This window comes from Lepidochelys kempii, chromosome 1 (assembly GCF_965140265.1).
Source record: "Lepidochelys kempii isolate rLepKem1 chromosome 1, rLepKem1.hap2, whole genome shotgun sequence".
In the NCBI taxonomy this organism is placed as follows: Eukaryota; Metazoa; Chordata; order Testudines; family Cheloniidae; genus Lepidochelys; species Lepidochelys kempii.
The window spans coordinates 221,193,423-221,217,686 of NC_133256.1; the positions used below are offsets into that span (position 1 = coordinate 221,193,423).

Sequence of the window (24,264 nt, forward strand, 5' to 3'; positions counted from 1 at the left end):
AGAACCAGAAGGTGAATGAGAAGAACCCAAAATTTATTACTGTTTTACAGTCTCATGATTTTGGGGGCCTGATTCATGACCATTTGGAACTGGCAAGACTGGGATTATTAGATAGTGAATATTCAAGGTGGGCTCCCTCCTGAAGCTTTTATTCAAAATGAGCAGGAGGTTTTTTTGAGTAAGGGCTCCAGAAGTGGAACCCTTTATTCATAGGCCATTTGCGGGAGCTGTCCTTTAATTAAACAAACAATTTATAGTTGGCATCTTTTTAATCAAATTAATGTTTACTACCCAATGGTATTTACTAAATATTTGATACTTAGAAAAAGAAAAAAAAATGGCAAAAAACCCAACTATTGCAGGTTATAAATTTAATATTTTAATGGACCCCACTGAATGAGTCACCTAATACAAATACAATCACAGACTGCATGCTACTGTATTTCTCAGGTCTAAACGAACTACGTTTTATTGACATTTGCAGATAATACAAGACAATTTTTGGGTAGTAAACCCAGCAATTTTACCAACAGTCAGGACTGTAGACTTCTTTCATTGGCATTTTAAATTGTTCTGTCAGCCTCACTAGCTATATTACTCAATATTATAATTTCCAGATTTAATATGCCAACAGAATCTAACAAAAAACAATAGAAACTTTGTCTTTGAACTTTACCAAATTACCTTTCTGCAGTTCAGTTTCTCAGCAGCCTGGAGAGTTCTCTGTTCTGCACTCCATCTAGTCTCAGAAGGCAATAGGAATGCAGGTTACTGGCATATCACATATCCCTTTTTTTGAGTACTTCTGAAAACAAACCAACCACTTTGCAAGACCAACTCATAACACAGGAACTATGGAAAGCAAGTAAAATTCTACCTACACAATCATAGCTTTTGAAGGACTAGTTGTATTAACTTTCATCAAATTCATGAGTTTAGAAAGGACATTGTTTATCCACTAAGGAGTGAAAAGTCTCTTTAAAATTATGAAGTGACAAACTCCTACATACAGACACACATTTGTTTCCTTCCCTAAAAGATTTTCTTCCTCGGCACACAAGTTTGGTTTTTGTAAAGTTGCACACAAGTGCTCTGCCACTGTCATTTTTTTTTTATTTTTAAACCACATTGTAACACGCATGAGATCCTCATCTGATGTAAAACAGTGTACCTCCTATGCACTAATTTACATCATCGGAAGATCTGACCTGTTATTTGTAAAATAAAAAAATATAATATAATATAATATAATATCCTAGAAAACTGAAAGGGGTTATAAGTGGGGAAGGGGGTGTCAAGGTTCCTCCCCCACTCTGAACTCTAGGGTACAGATGCGGGGATCTGCATGAAAACCTCCTAAGCTTACTTTTACCAGCTTAGGTTAAAACTTCCCTAAAGTACAAATTAATTTTATCCTTTGTCCTTGGAATAACCACTACCAACACCAAACTCTAACTGGGTTTACTGGGAAACGTAGTTTGGACACGTCTTTCCCCCCAAAATCCTCCCAACCCTTGCACCCCACTTCGTGGGAAAGGTTTGGTAAAAATCCTCACCAATTTGCATAGGTGACCACGGACCCAAACCCTTGGATCTGAGAACAATGAAAAAGCATTCAGTTTTCTTACAAGAAGACTTTTAATAGAAATAGAAGTAAATAGAAGTAAAGGAATCACCCCTGTAAAATCAGGATGGTAGATACCTTACAGGGTATTCAAAACATAGAGAATCCCTCTAGGCAAAACCTTAAGTTACAAAAAAGACACATAGACAGAGATAGTCATTCTATTCAGCACAATTCTTTTCTCAGCCATTTAAAGAAATCATAATCTAACACATACCTAGCTAGACTATTTACTAAAAGTTCTAAGACTCCATTCCTGGTCTATCCCCGGCAAAAGCAGCATATAGGCAGACCCAGACCCTTTGTTTCTCTCCCTCCTCCCAGCTTTTGAAAGTATCTTGTCTCCTCATTGGTCATTTTGGTCAGGTGCCAGTGAGGTTACCTTTAGCTTCTTAACCTTTTACAGGTGAGAGGATTTTTCCTCTGGCCAGGAGGGATTTTAAAGGGGTTTACCTTTCCCTTTATATTTATGACAGGGGGTCATGTGTGGGCCTCACAAGCTCCAGAACCCATATTAATCATGGTTTTGTACATGAGTAGTACGCACTAACAAGGAGCTTTGTAACACCTAATGGTCATGTTCTGGTGTTTTTAGAGGTTTCCACTAAGACCATGTGATAACAAGAGAGAAATTATGGATCACTTTGCCACTTTTTTATAACCTTCTACTCTTGCAACAATCTTCTGCAGCGGTCCAATACATACTGATGCGTACAAGTGTATCTAATAGCTTTGGAAGACTCACATAGTTTCCACCACTAAACACACTGCAATCAGCTTTGTTACAAATATGGAGGCTAGAAAAGCCACCAATGTGATGTGACATCCATGCGCTGTAATCTCTCTCTCTCCTCCAGAGACCAGTGATTTCAATTCTATTCTACATATTATTATGGCAGTGTATTTTATTCTCTCTTTATGGGCTAGGAAACTAAACACTAGTTTCTTTCTCTCTCACTGAACCATGACACATAGTGCACTTCAGGGAATGATCAACCAAGTTCCATCCTGTGGTTTTCACTCACCTCTCTATAGTTCCTTGACACTTTCCTCAATGGGAACATGATCCTATTCCCTCTCTCTACTCTTGCTTCCCTGAAGACACTTGGGCATGATGCACCCAAGAGGACTGCTGAAAAAAATCATTCTCCTTAGGCAGAAAGCCACTTCAATAAACCACCCAGCTCCCCGATCCCCAGATCCAAGCAGCTCTCATGTTAAAAGGTCAGTTGCAAACCACGTCCCAGAGCAGATTGTACTGCTCGTGAAGTTAACAGGCCAGTCATAATTATGCTATTTGAACCTACTTGGAGGGACAAAACAGGGTATGATTTAAATTTATTTTGATGCTATAGATAAGATTCTCCACCATTCATTGGGGCAAACTCTTCTGGATCTTGGAGGCTGGACCATCCAGTGACGTTTCAAAGGGAAAACAAGAAAATACGTAGCACCAACTAAGCTTATGCATTTGTTCCCATTACAAGGATTCTGAGCTTGTGATCAAACCTTGACCACTCACCAATATATGGTCTCTGTTACCTCCTGCGCTGTAGCAACAGTTACACAGGCATTACACAATGTATTCTGTTGAGTCAGTAACAGATTATAAGAACCATAACTAAAAATGTAATATTTAAGGCTCAGATTCAAATATCCCTGTTCCGGTTGAGTAGTATGTTCCTCTACCAGTAATCCTACTGCAGCAAATATTTACATTGACATTAATGACAGTGGAACTACTCATAAAGTAAGGCACCATGCAGCCTGAGCAAAGCAATCAGAGTTTGCCTCTTGATGACACATCTTTAAGTCCCAAACAGGATCATTAGAACATTTCTACTCTCCAGGTGCTAATTTGCTTCCTGTATTTATCCAGCCAGTTATGATGCATTCAATTAAAATCCATGATTGGCTTTCTTCAATAGTTACAGCACATTTGAGCATGGACACTTTTCCCAGAAATATTACGAGGCTCAAATTTACTAATCAAATGGTCCCTAGCAGATTATTTTCTCTATGAAATCTACATACGCTCTACCCAACATGTCAAGCTAATATCTGTCCCCACAGTAACATAGCCAAGTCCATAATTATTCCCTTGTAAAACTATCCAACTGTTGTGACAGTGAGAGACACATGCACACCAACAGTGTTTCTCAGGGAAACCACTCTAACCGCTGAATAGCCTTACAGCTAAGACGATAAGCTTTAACCAATATATGAAATCCTGAGACACAAGAATGACGAATGCATTTCTTTTCTGGTGACAACTTCCCAGACCATCATTAGAAAAAGCTGTCTTGATATAAATGATTTTGCTGAACTGAAATCTAGTTTATGGTGCATTTTTTTCCAGATTTATCTAACTACCCTTGACATTCAGCTGTTCACTTCCTCAGTAAATAGTTCTATAGATACAGATATATATTTATTTTATAGTTTTTAAGGGCAACAGCAACGTTTACAGTTATTTCTCTCCAAACCACAGAAATGTCACTATGGTGATATAAACCATAGGAAATCCACATTGACTCAAAATGTCGTTTTTGCATATTACAACTTCACCTCTGGCAGAGTTTACTAACAGGAAGTTATAGTAAACCAACAGCAAAGCCCAAATTTTTGAGCTAACCAAATGGGTGTAGTCTAGGAAAAGTTAATAGCTGTTACTATACTCACAGAATAAACAGCCTGAACTAGAAAATGAAAGATTGCATGTCAAGTAAAGTTAATGTTTATAGACACAGATTGAGGATCAATGCAGCTAATGCCAGCTATAGTTAAGGGTGCAGAGGGTAAACCAGGATCTTCCAGTCCCAAACCACCTCACCATCAGATCCAGAAGGACCCACCCAGAGCATCAGGCCCAGCAGCTTTCTGTCTCCCATGCCACACATCAGCAACCAAGAGGAGTCCTCACAGCCACTGACATCAACATCATCCATTCAACTGTGAAACCTAGACTCTGGATATCCCTAAGTGGGGGATGCAGGGACATATTGGGACAGGGGCAGCCATGCCTGGCTGAATGGGGGTGCAGGGGCGCATGTGGACAGAGGGAAGTGAAGGTGCAGGGGCCACATGGGGACATGTGCAGACGTACCTGACTGAATGGGAGAGGCTAAGGGTCAGCCAGGATCTGCCTGGAGGAGGTTCCCCAACTCCCTAACAATCCCTCCCCGAGGGAAAAAAAAAATTGTTCTATACTTCTCCTATCCACACCCAACAATCCAGGTTCCCTCCCAGGCTCCTTCCCATTAATTACTTCCCTCTCCCTCAGCCCCTCCATTACCACCGACTTACCCAAGCCTTTGCACTGCTTCTGAGGGGTGCGGGACATACAATACAGAAATGTATGTCCCACACCCTTCAGAAGCAGTGCAAAGGCTTGGGTAAGTCAGGGATAGTTTAAATGAATTATTACTCAGAATTCAGTATTAATATGCCTAGTAAGGAATCTATTTGTCAAAATCATTTCCTGAATCTTTTTTGTTGTCTGTATTGTTACAGACATACTTGCTGACAGGTATTTTTAAATAAATTACCATAATAATTGAAACTGGCATGATTATGTTGTGTTATTTTGAGAAATAAAATGCAGAAATTTGAACATTTTTAAAATACTGTGCACAGAATTTTTAACTTTTTGGCACAGAATTCCCACAAGAGTAACACTGGAGATAGAGTGCTATAGCTGTGCTACTGCAATGTAGATATACCAAGTCAGTCTTAACAGATTTCCTTCTACCACCTTGCCATGCATGCCTTATTACAGTGAAACAGAACAAGCCATTGCCACTGAAGGGAATAATCATATATACGTTTAACATTTCTCCTTAGAGTATCCGTGAACTTTCTGCATCCCTGCATTCATCCTCTTCAGAGACGAATGTTAATTGCTTACACTGAAGCTGAAGACACATTTGCAAAGTGGAGGCAGTTGTTTACTTGTTTGCATCCTCTGTAGGAGACACTGGTAGCTTTCTGTATCTTCACAGCAGCCTGAGGTCTATCCTGCTTTTAGTAAACCTCACCTTCCTGTAGCTGTATGCAGGAGTATCATTTTTCTCCTCTGCTATGCTACCTCCACTACGGAAGGCCGATAATGCCAATAGTGTTATATGGATAGCAAAAGAAGAGGATAAATGATACAGAATATCCAAGAAGGATCGTATAAGCTGGAAATGTAAAAACCCTACAAGATCATTGAGATCTTCAACTCGCAAGTGCAGGATATAAATACCCTGACAGATGACACAATACATCCATCCACAAGATCATGCAGGACATCTCTGGCCCAACAGAGGAACTCAAATTTTGTTCTTGTATTCATGTTTCTTCAAGGGAATCTCCTAATGGAATTTTGTTGCTTCTACTCAAAACACTAAATTGCACATTCTGTTGCAAACACTACTGTGAAGATGTATTTGCAGTGTACACTAAAGACATGCAATCAACAGCGATAGAGGAGGGCACAAAATACAAAAAGCAAAGGGATTCCATCAAAAAAGTTGTTAGCTTACATCTGACCACCCATTCAGAGCAGACTTCTGAACAGGCAGACAGATGAAACAAAAATGGACACTGTTTTCTAGCTCTTATTCTTCAGTCAGGTTCCTTCTAAATCTGCCTTGAAAAAGAAAAGAGGATCAGGTCAGGTAAATGCAACATTGTACAGATGTTTTCTCTTTGTGATGTTCTACATTTTATCATTTGCCATAAAGAGGGAATAACGAAGACATCTTTGCGTAGCCACTCACATTACAGATTGAATTGATGTTGACAAGCTTGCCTTGAGCTGGTCTGGTAAAATACCTTTAGACAACTTTTCAGGTGGGACAACAGAAGTGAATTCAAAATCTCTCAGCGACTGTGCTGCACTAAGAGGAGAGAGACTATGAAGCAGGCATGAATCTTTGTTGCTGCTAGTTTTTTAATAGTAAGATTTATGGGTGCCATATTTCCTATTTGGAAGATAAGCCACCAGGTTTTGTCCTTTTGACAATGGAAATATAAAGTTATATAAAACCCTGGATGTAGATTCTGTGCCTGATTCTCACTGCACCTTCTGCAGTCATTTACATATGAGCAATGTGGGTGTGAAATGTTACCTCCCATGAAAGTGGAGAATTCTGGTTTGCCTGCATTTTTACACCAATTCTGCACATATGCTAATGATTATACGCAATACAACGCAGTGGAAAAATCATGCCCTTTAGGTATCAGTTATCAAGAAAACCACTTTCGAAGAATTCAGAGCATCTTGGATAGAAAACACCATGTAAGAGCAATTATTATTTCAGAGGTGCGGATGGACATGGCAGAGGATTGCATTTGTCAGATACATATTTCACAAAAAGGTGTGTATGGAAGCATCCTATTGATCTACAAATGCAAGGAATTAGCACTACATCAACAAGTGGAATTTATATAAAGCCTTCTAGAACATAGTGCAGTCAAGTAGCCACCCTTTGAGACAATCCTGTAGTTGTGAAGATCTGTACAAAGAACTGGAGAAGAAAAAAAATTACATTAGAAATCCTTAAATAACAAAAGAACTCGTACCGTATGCATGATGCTTAGAAGAATCCTATTTTCTGTTAGCTTGGAACAATCAAAACCCCAATCTGAAGAGCCAACATTTACTCTCTAGCCATCCAACAAACTACTAAACTGCACTTCAATATCCTGGGAGCTCTGACCACTGGGACCAATTTTATTATTCAAATGATTATTTATATAAAGGCTGTTAGTGTAAGCAGCTGTGCAATATGCAAATAAAAACCATGAATGAAAAGAGCAGCAAACCATATCAAAAGGCCTAACATCTAAAATCACAGGAGTACACAAAGAGGCACAGAATTAATTCAAAGTGAAGAGCAGTCCTGATAGCAGGATTTCTTTGCAGAGTAGCTTAACTTTCAGAAGTGAGTGGGAGGAGAAGAGAGATTGGCAAACATTAATTGGTAGTGTGACAGACAGCAAAGTTGTCACAAAAATACCCGAATGGGTGAAGTAAACAATAAGCACAGTCAGAAGAGCTTGGGTAGCATGTAGTGAGTGGGAGGAGATGGGCATGTAGGGTGGATTTGTGCAGAGCCTTTAAGGTCAAGACAGGGAACTTGAACTGGTTATGAAGAGAGAAAGGAGGTCAGTGAGGGTATTTGAGACGGGGAAGAGAGAGATGGTCAGGCTTGTGGCTGAAAGTGAAGAATGGACCTCCTTTCCTCTCTGTTTCCTCATAAATGGCACCAAAGAGCAAAAGAGGAGGAAAATTTGCCCACCAGGCTGCTACTTTTCTCAAACTCCTCCTCTGACACTTAGCCAGTTATACTCATTCTGCATTTAAGAAACATGCCCATGGCTTAATTGCACATACACTCAACTCCAAGTGCCTTTTTGGGACCCCACTTGCTGTTCAGTGGCATTTACAGGCATGATGCTGAAGGCGAGTTTTTATTTTCAGCTGTAGCTTTTCCATGCTGAATACTCCATGCAGCCAGGATTTTTAAGTACTGGTTAAATCAGATCAGCAGCTTTTCCATTGAGGGAAACCACACAACATCTAGGAGTCTTCCTCCTGCCTGAACTCAAGGCAAGGTTTCAAGCACTGAGAAACAGCCGGGTAGCCCGCTCTTCTCATACCCAGCTACTACCTTTGTTGCAACCTTGGTTCAAACTGTGCATTCTCCCCTTACTGCTCTAGGTCCCAGTGAACATTGGCTCTGCCATGTAGAACACATTATGGCCCCGTCTCTTTAGCAATAACACAATTTAAAAAAAAAAACCACAGAAAAAAAGAACTACCACAAATTCAAACACTGCTGTGTCACTGCTTACACACACAAGGGGAAGTGGCAATGGCATTCCCATCAAGTGAACTGACAACCCTGAATCCATAATGCCAAAGGTCAGCCTCCCCTCCACTCAGAGTATACCCATCAAGATAGCAAGTCTGGGAGAATCTTGCATTGAAATGAGGAACACTAGTAGGCTTCAGGACCAGCTCCAACAAGTCAACTCAGCCAAAGGAAATATACCGTATGTCCCATAGCCCCCCAAAACATCCAAGCCAGTCTTACATGTAGTACAAATGTATGAAAAAGAAAAAAAATATTTTGGCTACAAAATAGTTGCAGGCTCATTTTCTTGTTGACAATCAAATCAGAAATCCAGGCTGACCCTGGACAAGTCATTTATTTAAAGATTTTTTTTCTTTTAAAATATTGTGGATATTTGAACACTGGATAAGATAACAGTGAGGGGAGTTCCTTTAAGAAAAGGGTCTGTATCTGACAGCTTTCAGCAGCACAAGATGCATAAGTTGCCATGGAAATTAAATGTTATTGAACAGCAGAATATTTGTTTTTAAAAGAACTGTGGGTATTGTTCCATGTAAAGGCTAGGATTCTTCCATAAATAAGTACTGGGCTATTATCAGTGCTGGGAAGCGTGTTTCAGAATATTTTTATGGTGTTATAATATAATTTTAAAGTGAATTTAAGGATAACTAAAAAGACACCCTAGAGACTAAAGTTTTTTATTTATTCCACTTAAATGGTACAGCACAGACAGTAAAAAGAAAAGGAGTACTTGTGGCACCTTAGAGACTAACCAATTTATTTGAGCATAAGCTTCCGTGAGCTACAGCTCACTTCATCGGATGCATACTGCATTTCCACAGTATGCATCCGATGAAGTGAGCTGTAGCTCACGAAAGCTTATGCTCAAATAAATTGGTTAGTCTCTAAGGTGCCTCAAGTACACCTTTTCTTTTTGCGAATACAGACTAACATGGCTGTTACTCTGAAACCTGTCATTATGCAAAGCACAGACAGTGACAGTCTTACCTGCCTACGTGCCTTAATCCTGACCTCGGGAACTATAGCACTGGGAAAGAGAAGGCCACTGAGATATGCTGCTATTTAAATGTTTACTAGTTACTAAAATAAAGGTGGCTGTTGAAACTTCCACATCTTGTCCATATGAACTTTGCACTGCTTGAGAATTAAAGGAACACTAAACATTATTTTAAACCAACCACAAAGATAAACAATTTTGTTACTCTTAGTAGAGTCCAATGTCTCCCTGGTTTTCAGGTGTCATTGTCGTATCGCCCTGATATAGAGCTGGTCTTGTCTGAGCCCAAGAAGAGTGTATGAAGTCCTCTGTAACAAGTTTGGAAGTGGCAAGTGATACCCAATCAGGGCCTTCCAGTGACTGTGGGAGTTCTGCAAGGACTCACCCAAGTGTCCTCAGCATCAAGCTTTCAGCTGACAGAGTGAATGGTGCTGTAGCCAACAGATCAGGAATCACTTGCATACAAGTTGTGTATCATCTGCTGTGGTCACTCAGTAGAAACACTGCCAGACCTTCAAAGGCCCAGACCATTCTGAAGCCAGTTTCTGCTCCCCGTATAGTATGCTAACTTGGCCCCTGTAATTTACAAACACTTTAGGGAATTCAATTATGTATGCACACAAGAATAATACACTTTAACTGCCCCATGCCAAGGCAACTTAAGAATGCGGCAGTTAAATTCCCTTCCAAGCATAAAGGAGGCAAGAGAATGCATGTTAGTACTATGCATAGACTTATGGCAGTAGAGAAGGGTCAGTGAAGTGCCAAATAGAAGGGATGAGCCTGTGGCTCAGATGAGAAGTCAATCCTTCTTTATGGGTGCAATTAAACCTCTCAACTCTTCTGTCAGCCTGGTGATGGAAGAAGTGGATGAAGGAGATGAAATGCTAGAAATGACAGGCAGTAAATTGGGACCACTGTCTGTATCAATATGTGATGCACACCATCAAGTTAACAGATCATCCGGATCCTCATCATGACCTGAGACTTTAGGGCCAAAACTGGAATAACTCTAGGACATTTAGGTATTTATTTATCTGGGGGGACGGGGGAAGGTATTTGACAGTATGTGGAGAAATTCCCCAGAACTTGAGTTGGGTATGGTAGCAATTTGGGGCCCCAAATATTTGCCACTGAGTTGACAGGCTCTGCAGAATTTGAGTAAGGTGTCTGTCAGGACAGAGCATAAATGTCCTGGTATCTCTGGTTTTAAAAAATAAAACAAAAACCCAAAACAAACACATGCTTATTCCAGATGAAAGCAAAGACATACGCAGAATTTGACCAAGGTGTCTGTCAGGACAGAGCATAAATGTCCTGATATGTCTGGTTTAAAAACAAAAAAACCCAAACCAAACATGCTTATTCCAGTTGAAAGCGAAGACATACTCAGAATGCAACAGGTTCCAAGCAAGGCAATCACCTCAGACAAATTTGCCGCAGAGTAACAAGTATAGAAAAAGGCAATCAGCAATTAGAGCAGATGACCTACAGTAGACAGTCCCATCTTATGCCAAAGCCCTGACCAGACTAGAGGCTTATTTTAATTTCTTCCTGAAGATGGCAAGCTGATGAATTCTATAGAGAAGTGCAAGCAAATCCACAAAGGAAGAATGCATGCAGAAAAAGGCATGAAATGACAAGTAAAGTAGCCAAAATCAGAGATTTCTCCCAAAGATAATTGAAGCTGGTAATTAAGTGGTTTTGTCCATAGGGGAATATATTGGCTCCAGCACTAGACTGCAGAGCTATCAGTGTCTGTGGTTGTGTGTGAATACCACAGAATCTGCCAGAAAAGCAGACATCCCATTTCTCTGCTGCCCACAAGCCCGGAGGTAAAAGTAGTCAGGTTGCAACAGTTCTCAGCAAAGGAAAACCGAAGGTATTCTTCTGTCACCTCCAGTTTACAAATTTGGACAGAGAATCAATTGAGGCATCAGGTTTCCTGTGGTAGACAAAGAGTATTATTCCAGGATGACGGCCTCATTCACTGTCTGGAGATCAACACACCCCCAATCATTTCATGAATGTGTTGGATAACAAGGCACTTGGGCACTTCACATCAATTACATTCAATAATGGTTCAATAATGATAAATTAGGTAGCTGAGCAGAGACTGGCTTATAAAGTGCCAAAATGTTTCATGATTTTTTAATCCAAAAACCAACAATTCAATGCATGACCTGTGAAACTCATTGACTGGTGCTTGAGTTATGTGACTAAAAACAGCGATTCCACAAATGCATGAACAAGTCCAGGGTGAAATCCTGGCTACTGTGAAATCAATGGGACTTTTGCAATGACTTCAACCGAGGCAAGATTTCAACCCAAGTATTGTAAGGCCCAAGGAAAGTCAGCCTGTAGGATGAGGAGGATGCCCTCCATTTCAAATCAGCACTTGGAAGCAGTAAAGAAGTCAGCCACAAAAATATTAGTCCTGTTGTAGTTTCTTAAAGGCTTGCCAAAACCTGTGGAAGTGCTTCAAGTGAGGTGCTTCTGAAGATTGAAACAAAACCCTCCACTACAGAATGACCTGAGATTTACAAGTGTAGCTTGGAGCAGAGCTCAGGGTGCACAATTACAGATGTTCCATCTCAAAACGGGTGGAAAGAATGATTCATTTTCTCCCTTCTACCACTGTCTGAATGCCAGAAGACAACAGAAAATTAGAAACTACACTCTGCTTTCTGTAAGAGACATGAGGTTGCTGGTACTTCCAAGAAATATGTGAAGATGGGGAATTACATAACTGGAACCAAATATGCTGGAGCAACACTTGTGACTACAATGTCTGTGGAGAACAGTTTGCTGTAATACCAACATTCACCATACCTGTGAAAAGTGCAGTCTTTTCTATTTGAATATTTATACTGCACCCATCTCCATGGTATCTGCACCTCATTGTCATCTTGTAGCATTAATAGAGACAGCTGTAACAGCTCATTACAGTATAATATTAGACTGGCTCCAGGTCACTAAAACAAAGCTGGCTGCTAAAGCTTTCATTTCTTGCCATGTTACTTGGTAAGTAAGGCTAACCTATTAATAATAAGCTATGCTATATTTTAAACTAGAAACAAATACAAGAGAGTAAGAGGATAGGCATACGCTGTCACTGTAGTCATTCAGCCCTTGGCTTCTTTACTAAAGTGAAGTTACAGTCAAAGTCAACTACAGCCCTGGATTTTGTGATATGGGCAGCTGTGCATTAGGAGAACTGAGACCAACTCATTTCACATATGCCACCAAGAAGCCATTAAATGGAATCAAATTTTGGCTACTACCAACCGAGGCTCTGTATCCCATTATTAACCCTCCGATATATTCAACTCTGCAGCACACCATTTTATCAGTTGGTGTGCTTCCGCTAACAGAGAAAGGAAAAACAGTGACCCAAGTGTCTGGGTATAACATAGGAATCTCTTGGGATTCACTAAGGAGGACTATTGTAGGAATTAACCAAACAGTATTCAGCAGAGGTTACAGCACTCTTTTACAGATGCTGCAGTGAAAGTAAAGAACCTTTCATTCCTTTTACTGAAAGGCTTTGCAATTGTGTCAAGACAGGTAAAGCAAAAGGACACTGCCAATGTAGTTGGTCCCAAATTTAATTTTGGTGTCAGATGGCATTTTACACTAATATGGATAGAAAATGTTTCATGATTTTTTAATCCAAAAATGTATCTTTTTCTTTTATTTAATTTTTATTATTTATACTTCATACATCAGGGTGGGTAGTTATGATGAACTCTCTAAAAGTGCTGAGGTATACATTTGATATTAAAGACACTATAAATAATAAATTTGTTGTGCAATACAGCTTTATAAAAGAATTATAGTGGAGCTTGGGTTACCAGAAAACAAGAGGCTCCTACTTACAAACCTGGGTGCTTAAAGACAGGCTTCTAAGTCGATAGTAATTACCTAAATAAAAGTGGGCATACACCTCTGGAAATCAAGCCACTTTTATTTCAGGGTCTGAATACTGGCCAGGTTCTGATACCCCTACTCATGTTGATTGGTTCCTTATTCCTGAAATAGCCCTACTGAAGTCAACAGGACTAATCTGGAGTAAGGCCCAGATCCTCAAAGATATTTGAAGTCAATGGAAAGTTAGGCACCTAAATACCTTTGAGGAGCTGGACGTAAGGTACTACCTCATGTAATTGAGGGTATCAGAATCTGGTTCTATACATTTTAGCCTTGCTTCAGCAAAGCACTTAAGCCCTTGCTTAACTTCAGTGGGACTTCAGCACATGGTGAAGTGCTATGTTGAATGAGGTTCCTAACTGTAAGTACCACCCTTCCACACACTGAGTAGTACTTTATCCTGCAAGTTGTCCCATTAACTTCAAATCGGACTTCTTGAGGAATAAACTACTTCTCAGTGTACACAAGGACGACAGAATCAGGCATACATAATAAAAATAAAGTTCAATTCAGGAGAAGACTCTAATACACTATACATCCTACGCGCCTAGTTATTCCGCTTTGATTCCTGGCAAGTAGAAAATAAAAAGAGTGAGGTATGATTGCACAACTTGTGGAGGAGTAAGGGTGCTACTCACTGTGATCAAGGATGGAAGAATCTAGCCTTTTGTGATTATTCACCACTTGCATTCCCGATTCTATGCATGTATATTCGGGCGATTGTATGTACAGTTGAATCTTGTGAACAAGAGAGAGACAAAATTATATTATGTTTGAACATACTTGTAGTCAGATTACAGAAATTCTTGCCAAGCCTTCAATAGCGTCCAAGTGTTTTAATAAAACAAACTTAGTCAATGATTAAAGAAAATAATTCCCAGCACACCCATAATTACTCAATTGGAGACTAATTACATACTGTTCACTATTTACAGTGCAGAGACACCATTAAACATTATTTTTGATACCATGTTTTGTATAAAGGCATCACCCAATAGCTATTATCTTTTCTGAAGGGTCATCAGCAATTTGGAAGCACTAATTTGAAAAAAAATTTGTTGAAAAAAGTAGAAACAGGATAAAATGCTAACTCAGATGGTGTCAGAAAAAAGAGGAGTTACGTGCTTGGCAAAACACAAAAAGACTGGGGAAGGGGTAATATAATAAAAGACAGAAGATGCCCTCTGTTATAAATACTGCCTGTAATAGCAAAATGAAAATGAATCTGTGCCAGATGTGTCTGAAGGCCAGAGTTAGCCCTGAAGTGGCTACCATGTATTAAGCCATGTTGGAATTATGCCGGAGTCCACAGTGACAGAGCCCCAGTAGCCCAAACAGCAGCTCAGGTTCCCTCACAAAGAGGGATCAGACTAAGCCAGAGTGAAAACATCACTATGATCGTGTAGCTAATTTCTAAGGCCCTGATCCTCCATTCTTATGGGATAAGATACTATCCAGTGCAAGGCTGGCATCACTGGGCCAAAACCTTGCTTCTTACAGTGAGACTCCGACGGCCCTGATTCAGCATGCGCTTAAGTCCCATTGTAGATAAGCACATGCTTAGCATTTTTCTGAACTGGGTCAAAAATCCATAGAGCCAGAATGTAATACTATCATTTACATGACATAGCGAGACTGGCAGTAACCAGAGAGAGATCCAATGACTCTATTGCCTGGTAGGGGGAGTCACATGGGTTCCAATGAAGGTGATCAAATAGCAAGTGTGAAAAATCAGGACAGCTATGGGGGGTAATAGGTGGCTATATAAGACAAAGCCCTGAATATCAGGACTATCCCTATAAAACTGGGACCTCTGGTCACCCTAGTTCAGGGTCGGCAACCTTTAGCACCTGGACCCTCAGGGTAAAGCCACTGGCGGGCCGGGCCGGTTTATCTGAAGCCTCCGCAGGCATAGAGCCCCACAGCTCCCACTGGCCGGGAATGGCGAACCACGGCCAGTGGGAGCTGCGGGGCTCCGTGCCTGCGGATGCTCCAGTTAAACCAACTGGCCTGGCCCACCAGCAGCTTTACCCTGACGGGCCAGGTGCCAAAGGCTACTGATCCCTGCCCTAGTTCCAGTCCCTGCTCCATATCAGGCAGAGCAGGGATTTGAACCCAGGTGTCCCACATTCTGGGGGAGTGTCTAACTACTGGGCTATTGGGTAAAGTAGCAGTGAAGTGCATAAATCCCTTTGCAGATCTAGCCCTTGAGTCTAAGTGACTTTGGTGCTGTTGACAATTTTATTCACAGTGCCTAAAATGTTTAAACTCTTTGGCTAATCAAAAATGTGTGTGTCCAAATTCAGGCAGAGAGCACAGTGAACAGAATGCAGAATATTCAACTATCTCCCTGCTGTTTCCCCTAAGTCCAACATAGCCAAATAATATATGCACTGAAAATGCATTGTATCAAACAGATATCAATCAGAGACAGTGTCTCTGATCCCACTCCCACCACTTCCCAGCCCCACGCACAGAGCCCAGCTCCCTAGTCACAGCTGGTTGCCTGATTCCCTCACTTCCATTCCAAATAGAAAATTATCTTTCCCCTTTATTTACATGATCATTTCCTTTTATGGATGAAAATAAATGGTCATTAAAGCAAATATACAAATAAAGGGGGGACATAATTTTCTATGTGGAATGCAGGTGGAAGGTCCATGTGACTAGGGAGACCAGACTGCATGCTGCGACCAGAGAACTGTGCTCTACAGCAGATCTAGAGACCAGTGGACCAGGGAGATAGGGAAGAGCTCTGCTGCTCGCTCCTGCTCCCCAACTCTTCTGCAGTAACCAATTCTGTCTCTCTACCTCACATCATCAATGGCACCTTACTCATTCCCCCATATCCATACCCCTTCTTTCCCCACAACACATAGTCTTCCTCCCTCATAGTCATTAAGCCCTGCAGATGAGTTCAACCCAAAGGGCTACCACAGGCCTGCCAGACCAAGGCTGACCTCTGAAAAATCACAAGAGGTTTCAGCAGAGTGATCTCTGTAGCAGAGATGCAAGGTAAAGGCCTGGTTGTCAGAGACCCACAACTCTCCTGGCCCTCTCTACAAGCCTATCAGCCTCTCTAGAGATTCACCTTGACCGACTCACATATTCTATCTACGCAATGTTTTTTTGTTTTGTTTTTTAAGTGTTCATTAAAACTTTTTAGCCACTGTGTTTTAAAAATATGTCTGGCTGAACTATCATCTGAATATGCAGGAGTGTTAAGTGTGGAGTTTGAGGGGAGTATGGTTGTTTAACTAAAGGAGTCCCCCATCCCACTGCCCAAAAATATAAAGAAAACACGGCAAAATTTCAAAAAGGGAGCATTTTCAAACATTGCTACTACATAAAATTGGTAAGTATCTTACTAAAACTTATTACATAGAACATGCAACACTAGAGAGACATTGTCAATTTTCGAGACTAAATTCAATCACTGAATTATATTAGAGAAAGGATTTAGACCAGTTTTAAGTGCAAAACTCAGTGCAACCTTACCTAAGAAATCACTATGATTACCCCATGACAGAGGAGTCCTCTCTCTATTATATAGACATAGACACACACACACAGAGAAGCAATTTCCCTGTTTAGTAAGAACATTGCTTTACCCCTCTAGCAATAACAAACATAATCTATATTAGCTGCTAGCTACATTTCAGACACTACAGCTTCAGATAAAAGAGCCACAATGATATGTGCCTGTAACATCAATAATAACGTGCTCAGCCACTTGGGTGGAGCTGAGGAATCAAGAGTGCAGACAAATGCAGTAAACTGACTAGTCTGCAAAGGGAATATCATAACTTGTGATTTCTGATTGAAAAACTCATAAAAACTCATGAAGTTTGATACCTTTTGCGTCTGTTTATACGTCAGTTCCTTTTTGTTTTAACACCAATTCAAATGTCAGAACTGGGGTGAAATTTGGGGTATACAGAAAGCCTTTACAGCTATCACAAAATTACAGTCTTAGTTATCAATTTATGTGCCTAATCTGCTCACCAAATTTCTGGGATTATAAAACAATCGGACGGAGCAATAGCTGTTCAATGTATTATTACAAAGATAAAGCTGTATCTGATAATTTCCGGCTCCTCTTCTCTAGTTAAATCCTTTAAAGACACAGAGGCAAATTCATTATGACTACACAAAAAAAGTTAGCACTTTAATTAGTTTATCAGCATGCATCTTCAAAGTGCTATACAAACACAGCACAAAGAGATGCCTCTTGTTCCTGAAAAATTGAAGATCATCTCAGATTTAGGAACAGTTAGGACCCCAATTTAAAATTAAGGATATGTCTTCATATTGAAAAACCTATGCTGTTTCCTGGAACTACCTTAGTTGCAATAAAATGTGAGCAGAAGTAGTGCTTGGGGGGATCAGAATTACACTTCCTCCCATGTATTAAAAATCTAAATAGTTGCATCCAAGCTGCGTGTTATATGCTGTTCTTTGTACTGACTGATGGGCAGAAAACAATTAAGGGGTGGGGAAGAAACCTGCAATTTTAAAAGCACCTTTAAAAAAAAAAAAAAACACACACACACACACTGGGTCTCCTCACTGCACCACAAAGTCTCTATTCCTCCCCAGAGCAAATCTTGTGAAACGGAGTGTGACTATCCGCTCATGGCATTCCTGTCCTCATTCATATGTCTGCACTTCATGTTCCACTCTCCCAAGGAGGAGCCCAAGCGACTACACGTGCGGGGGCTGGAGATGATCACTAGCCAGCCTAGGACAGACTCCTGTGCGATGGAGAGGCAGGTACCAGCACAGCCCCCGTTTCCATTGGCTTTGAAGCACCCTCGCGAGTCCCCAGTCCGGGCGTGTCTCTCGCTCTCTCTCTCTAAAGCTCGACGCTTACCCACTGTGCAAGTCAGCAGCGTCCTTGGGTTGCGGTTTGTGTCCTCCCAGCCCTCGCTCCCGCACGGCGCCCAACCCGAGTTGCCCCGGCCCCTTTCCCTCCCGGGCGCGCCCCGCTGCCCAAAGCGGCCCCACCCCAAGCCAGGCTCTCTCACTCCCGTCCTCCTCGCCTTCCCCGCGGCGGGGGGGCGAAAGGCAAAAGTCTCTGCTGGGCTGAAACCCGGACTGTCCCCGTTTTCCAGCGGGCTGTTACCTTCGTTACCGTTTCCGATCAATTCCCGGCTCCAAAACGCTTCCCTCACCTCCCCGCTCACAAGCAACTCTAGGCAAGGCGGGGGCGCACAAAACCTCTTCCCTCCTCCTCCAGCCGCTGATCCTGTAGATCCGGCTTTGAGTCAGGAGGTGGCGGGGAAGAGTTGCCCTGCCTGGCGCTGCCTCCCGGAGGGCGCGCCGGGCGCAACCTTTGCGCGCGCACCCGCCCCTACCCGAAGGGAAGAGGCAGGCGGAGAGGCTGCGGACCCGCCCCGCCTGGGTTCTGCTCCCGTTTCTGGCCCCGGGGCTGGCATCAGCGTGCGCCGACCTGCCGTAGACACGCGCGGCGGCGGCGGCGGCGGCTGCTTCCCGTTGATCCGAAGACAACAAAAGCGGCGGCGGGGCGGCAGCGGCTCCGCTCCCTGGCTCTGAATGAACTCTGGGCGCCCCCTCCTCCAGCCCGCCGGCGCACAGCCGCGCCTCATGCGAAGCAGCGGGGTCCCTGCAGCCTGTACGCGCCTCGCCCCACCTCTTCCCATGTGCCCCTGAGCCATGCCGCAGGGAGCCCCCCTCGGCAGTGGCGCTTTAAGGAAAGCGCAGGGATATTTGGGGTAGGCTGTTGCGACGTCTGTCCCTACCGTGAGCATGGATCTCCTCTGTCGGGCTTCCCTGGCTCTCGGATCGCCTTGGAACTTGGGAAGCAAAGACAGAAGCAAGGGGAGAGAGAGAAAAGGCGCGCTAGAGCTGCAGCTGCGCTTGCCTCGCCTTCCTGGCTGAGCAGCGCCTCCCTGCCTCTTCTATTATCATCATCATCATCTCACTTCTTACTCTTACATTCCAGCTTTCAGTAAAAGGAGGCGGCGGGGGGGGGGGGGGGCAGCCACGCTTGACAGAAAGGGACGGGAGCCGTCTGGTCTCCAGTACTCACACCAGGCGAAGGGAAACCATCAGGGATGGAGGGGAATTTAGCATGCTCTAAATTCATCCTGAACTGGCCCATGTAAAAGACTATTAGGCCTTGAATGCCTGGGTTTCTTGCTGGGGCACCATTTCAGATTTTTGGGGAGGGGGACTTGAACCTTCATTATAGGGGCTACTGAGGACCTGAAAACTCTAGGGGTTGGTTTGTTTGGTTTACAGATAACAGAAATTAGCTGACAGGAGCATTGTATCTAATTCCTATACAAAGAAAAAATTAAATAAATATTAGACCCACCCAGCTCTGATACAAACATCTTAGGATATCTTGTGTCAAGTCCCTTAAGGGACATTGGTTAGGTTTAAAATTGTAATGTATATTCTAACTCTGTTACTAACTCTTGACTACAAGGACTGAAACAATTGTAGAAAAAAATCAAGATCACTCTTTTGTGGTTCATCAAGCTTGAAATAGATAGTTAAACTTTTGGAAACATTGTACTAGGGCACCTACCTGGGGTGCTAGGGTTTACCTCACTACAAATAATAGACTACAAACTGACCTTAAACAGGAGTGAAATTGACACTTTCAAGTCACTTTCATGAAAAATGTTAAAAACCCCCAATGTTAAAAAATCATGAATCAGGCTCACCCAAAATCATGAGATTATGTAAAAATAATAGATTTGGTGTTCTTTTTATTTGTCATCTGCTTTTTGAGCCTTTAGGGTGCACTGTGGTCACATTTTGAAGCTTTCGCCACAGCCAGGAGGGTTAGAAATTTCATGTTTCTTTAAGAATGCAGGCTGAAATCATCACATATCCACTTGACTCCAGGAGCTGGGGCTTTAAGGAAAACAATAATTATTGTAAAAAGAAAAGGAGTACTTGTGGCACCTTAGAGACTAAATTGGTTAGTCTCTAAGGTGCCACAAGTACTCCTTTTCTTTTTGCGAATACAGACTAACACGGCTGTTCCTCTGAAACCAATAATTATTGTGCGACTCATGGCAAAATCATGAGTTGGCATCACTGTTTTCACTTCTGTTTAAAGACTAGCAGCGCTGGCCTTAGGCACAGGCAAACTGGGCGAAAGCCCAGGGCGCCATTATAAACAGGGTGTTTCTGGAGCAGGGGTGCTCCTCCCTCTGCTGGCGTCTGCAGCACCACAGCTCCTGCCCCCCCGCCCTCCCTGCCTTGGAGCTGCCCCTGGCCAGCTGCTGCTTGGAGCTTCCTGTTCGCTGTACGGGGCACTGACGTCAGGGTGGCCCCTGCCCCCCCCCATCCATGTACTCCATCTCCACAGAGCGGGTGTGGGGGGGACAACAGGGCTCACCAAGAGTGGGACGGAGCTGCTGGCAGCTGCTGCTGTGTCTGAAGGAGCGTTCCTTCAGACTGGTGAGTGCAGCTCTCTTAAAGGGGCACCGCGGGGTCTCTCACCCACTCCCCCAGGTCATGTACTCTGGCTCTTTCACACTCGCCCCCAATACATACTTATATTGTTGTTGTTACTTGTTGGTACTTCCTGCAGTGCAGATATATTCTCTGTAAGTGTATTCTTTCAAAGTGCTAGGTTTCAGAATAACAGCCGTGTTAGTCTGTATTCGCAAAAAGAAAAGGAGTACTTGTGGCACCTTAGAGACTAACCAATTTATTTGAGCATAAGCTTTCGTGAGCTACAGCTCACTTCAGGTACTCCTTTTCTTTTTTCAAAGTGCTGTTATTTTAGTTTTTTTGACTGGTCTATGCATTTCATAATTGTATTTCTCTCTTAGGCTTAACTTTAATTCTTTGAGTAGTGAGTTCTAAAATGCCTAACCTGTCCTGGCTGGAGTAATTATCATTATTACTTTTATTATCATATTGTGCTTTGTCATTCATTATTTAAAGTGGTACAATCAAATAACAGTATCCTTCTAGAATGTAACTTTAGCTTGTACTAACCTTAGCAGTGCCAGTTTTAAAAACATTAGCTAAACACATAACTTTCGACACTGGGCAGATGAAGTTTGCTTATTTTCAAATTGTACTATTAGTTATATCTGTAAAATAACTGAAAATTTGCATGAAAATAAATGCAGTTCCAACTATGACACGAACAGCAGTGATAGAGTCACATGCTAGTGAGTCACATACATGATTGTGACAGTAAAGCTAAATGCCAAAATAATTAGAAAAATTAATTCCCTGTCTTAATAAAAAAGAAATAATGGCAATAACACAGTGTGTCTATTGGAAAAAGTAAGCAGATTTTATTTATTTTTATTTATCTCTACTAAAGATAGTGTACAAAGTATCAGACATGTGTTTCTGATATCTGTGTTAAAGCTCCAGAAATGATACCTCAAGGCTTGGGATTGAGAATATCTTGTTGTATTATCTCCTGATTGTTCTAAATTTACATATAAACTTTAAGTGTGGCTTTAATTGGAGTTTGTATATATTTTGTCTTTTTTATATAACAATTAGAGTGCTGCTGTCAGCTAATTCATAAGTTATTATCTGCAAAAACCCTAGAGTTTTCAGGTGCCTAAGTAGTCCCTGGAATCATGGTTAAAGTTTCCTTTCCTCTCCCACCCCCCAAAAAAATCTGAAATGGTGAGCCAGGAATGGCCAGAGGGATGCAGGAGAGCCCTGGGCTCTGGCAAAATGCAGCCAAGCACCAGGCACCACAAGCCACAACAGCAGTGCAGAAGTAAGGGTGGCATTACACCATCTACCAAAGACTAGTTACTTTCCACAAGGCTCTTAAACACAACACTACAGTAGCTGAGTTGCAGTTCTCACAGGAGAATATTTAAAACCAAATACCAAGAAAACTCCACATATTAAAGTGGAGAAAAAAATTGAAGCTTCTGGGGTATATCAGGGCCACTGCAGGCAGGAAAGGAAAATAAACAGGCACAGGAGCTCTGGGAAGCTCTACCTCTTGAAAGAAATTTGGAAGGTCAAATCTTCTAGTTCTTAAATCATGTAAAAATTCTATTGCCATCAGCACCTCCACTCAGATATTAACATGTGCTCAATAACTATACACTTCATACTTAAATATTTGAGCCATCTTATCCAGGGCTACACATCTTACACGCATTGGCTCGGGGACTACATTTTCTGACATATTCTGAGCAGTGCTGAGCACATAGATGGTGCCCAGTGAATAACACAAATCACAATAATAATCATCAACTTTACGGACCCTGTGAATGCAATTTCTGTTCTTTGTTCTGGAATTGTCCTGGACACAGCAGAAACCCTAAGAATAAGGCACAACAAGAATAAGGAAACACATCTGATATTTATCCAACACTTTCTCATTTCTTCCTTTTCTCGAACTCAGAACAAAAAATGACAAAACAAAAAGGTTTTCAATTAAAATGTAAAATTGCACAGCAGCCATTTCTCTACAACCCAGCAGGGGGCAGAACCTGCCACCCCCTGGGCGTTAAGTGATCTCTTCTCATCTACTTCTTATTATCTCTCTTTCTTTCTTCATCCTTCCTGACCTCTGTGCTGCTTTTCATGCTGTCAAGCACTACATCCTTCTCAATCACCTCAGACTCTTTGCTGGAGTCTCAGAGAACTGGCCTCCTTCGTTTTGCTCCCATCTATCAGAGTCCTCTTTCTCTGCAGCATGCAGCAGAGAGAGAGGCTGGTCCAGTGGATAGGGAGATAGCCCTGAGAGACCTGGGAGACTCCCACAACGGACGTGCTATCTGACCTCAAGCCAGTGCCTCAGGGACGGAGTTTCAAAGTCTTTTAGGCACCCAAAGATGTAGCTAGGTATCTAGTGGGGTTTACAAAGCACCTAACTTTCCAGGTATTTTTGAAAATCCCACTAGGTGCCTAAATATCTTTGAAAATCTGGCCTTTAGTCTCTCTGTGCCTCAGTGTCCCATCTGTACAATGGGGATAACAGCACTACTCTACCTCAACAAGGGGCTGTGAGGAGAAATAGGTTAGACAGTGTGAGGTACTTAGATAATATGGTGATGGGGACCACATAAGCACACAAGTAGAGTGGGAACTTCTCTTTACCACTGCTATTACTTCCCTGGGTTTGGGACCCTTCTTTTCAACTATGCCCCTCAAATCCCCCTCTTTTCTGAATGTAACCTTGGCTCAGAGGACTTGGCTGTATTTCTTCTGAGCCCTTGTCTACAATACAGAGTTTTGTCGACAAAAGCTGCCTTTTGTCAACAAAACAGTGAATGCATACACACTGAGATGTGACTTCTGATGGCAAAAATGGCCTGTTTTAGCAACAAAATAAAGTTACTCCAAAGAGAGACATAAGGCTTTTTGTGCAAAATTTTTTGTTGACAAAGTGCCAGTATAGACACAACGTTTGATTTCATTGCTTTAATTGGCCTCCAGGAGGTGTCCCGCAATGCCCATTCTGACCACTGTGGTCAGCAGTTTGAACTCCACTGCCCTGCAGCCAGGTAAACAACCATCCACCCCTACCCATTAGAAGACGTGAATTTTTGAAATCCCATTTCCTGTGAGCTCAGCGTAGAAAAGTCTCATTGCATCTTCCCAGGTGATCATGGCTTATCGCAGCAAACGCTCTCTTGCTTGGACCACTGCGGAACTGCTGGATCTGATCAGTATATGGGGAGAGAAGTCTGTGCAGTCCCAGCTGTGCTCCAGTTGTAGGAAGTTTGATACCTACCGGCAGATTTCTCAAGGCTTGTGCAAAAAGGGCTATGATCGGGACATGCTGCAGTGCAGAGTGAAGATAAAGGAGCTGAGGCAGGCATACCAGAAGGCAAGGGAGGCAAACTGTAGCTCTGATGCTGCACCTA

At 42.2% G+C, this 24,264-nt stretch overlaps 1 protein-coding gene across 5 annotated transcripts in view; it reads right to left on the reverse strand.

Moving 5' to 3' along the window:
• The window catches only part of FAR2 (fatty acyl-CoA reductase 2), a 212,307-nt gene extending 192,967 nt beyond the window's left edge, over positions 1–19,340 (reverse strand). The window contains exons 1-2 of one of the 5 annotated variants that reach the window (XM_073315155.1): positions 19,180–19,340; positions 14,056–14,155 (exon numbers count right to left, since the gene is read on the reverse strand). In XM_073315155.1, coding sequence (XP_073171256.1) covers positions 14,056–14,155; positions 19,180–19,188 — 109 coding nt within the window. In that variant the 5' untranslated portion in view covers positions 19,189–19,340. The other 4 variants (XM_073315174.1, XM_073315146.1, XM_073315165.1 and 1 more) reach the window with 4 other exon arrangements.
• Between the last annotated feature and the right edge of the window lie 4,924 nt (positions 19,341–24,264).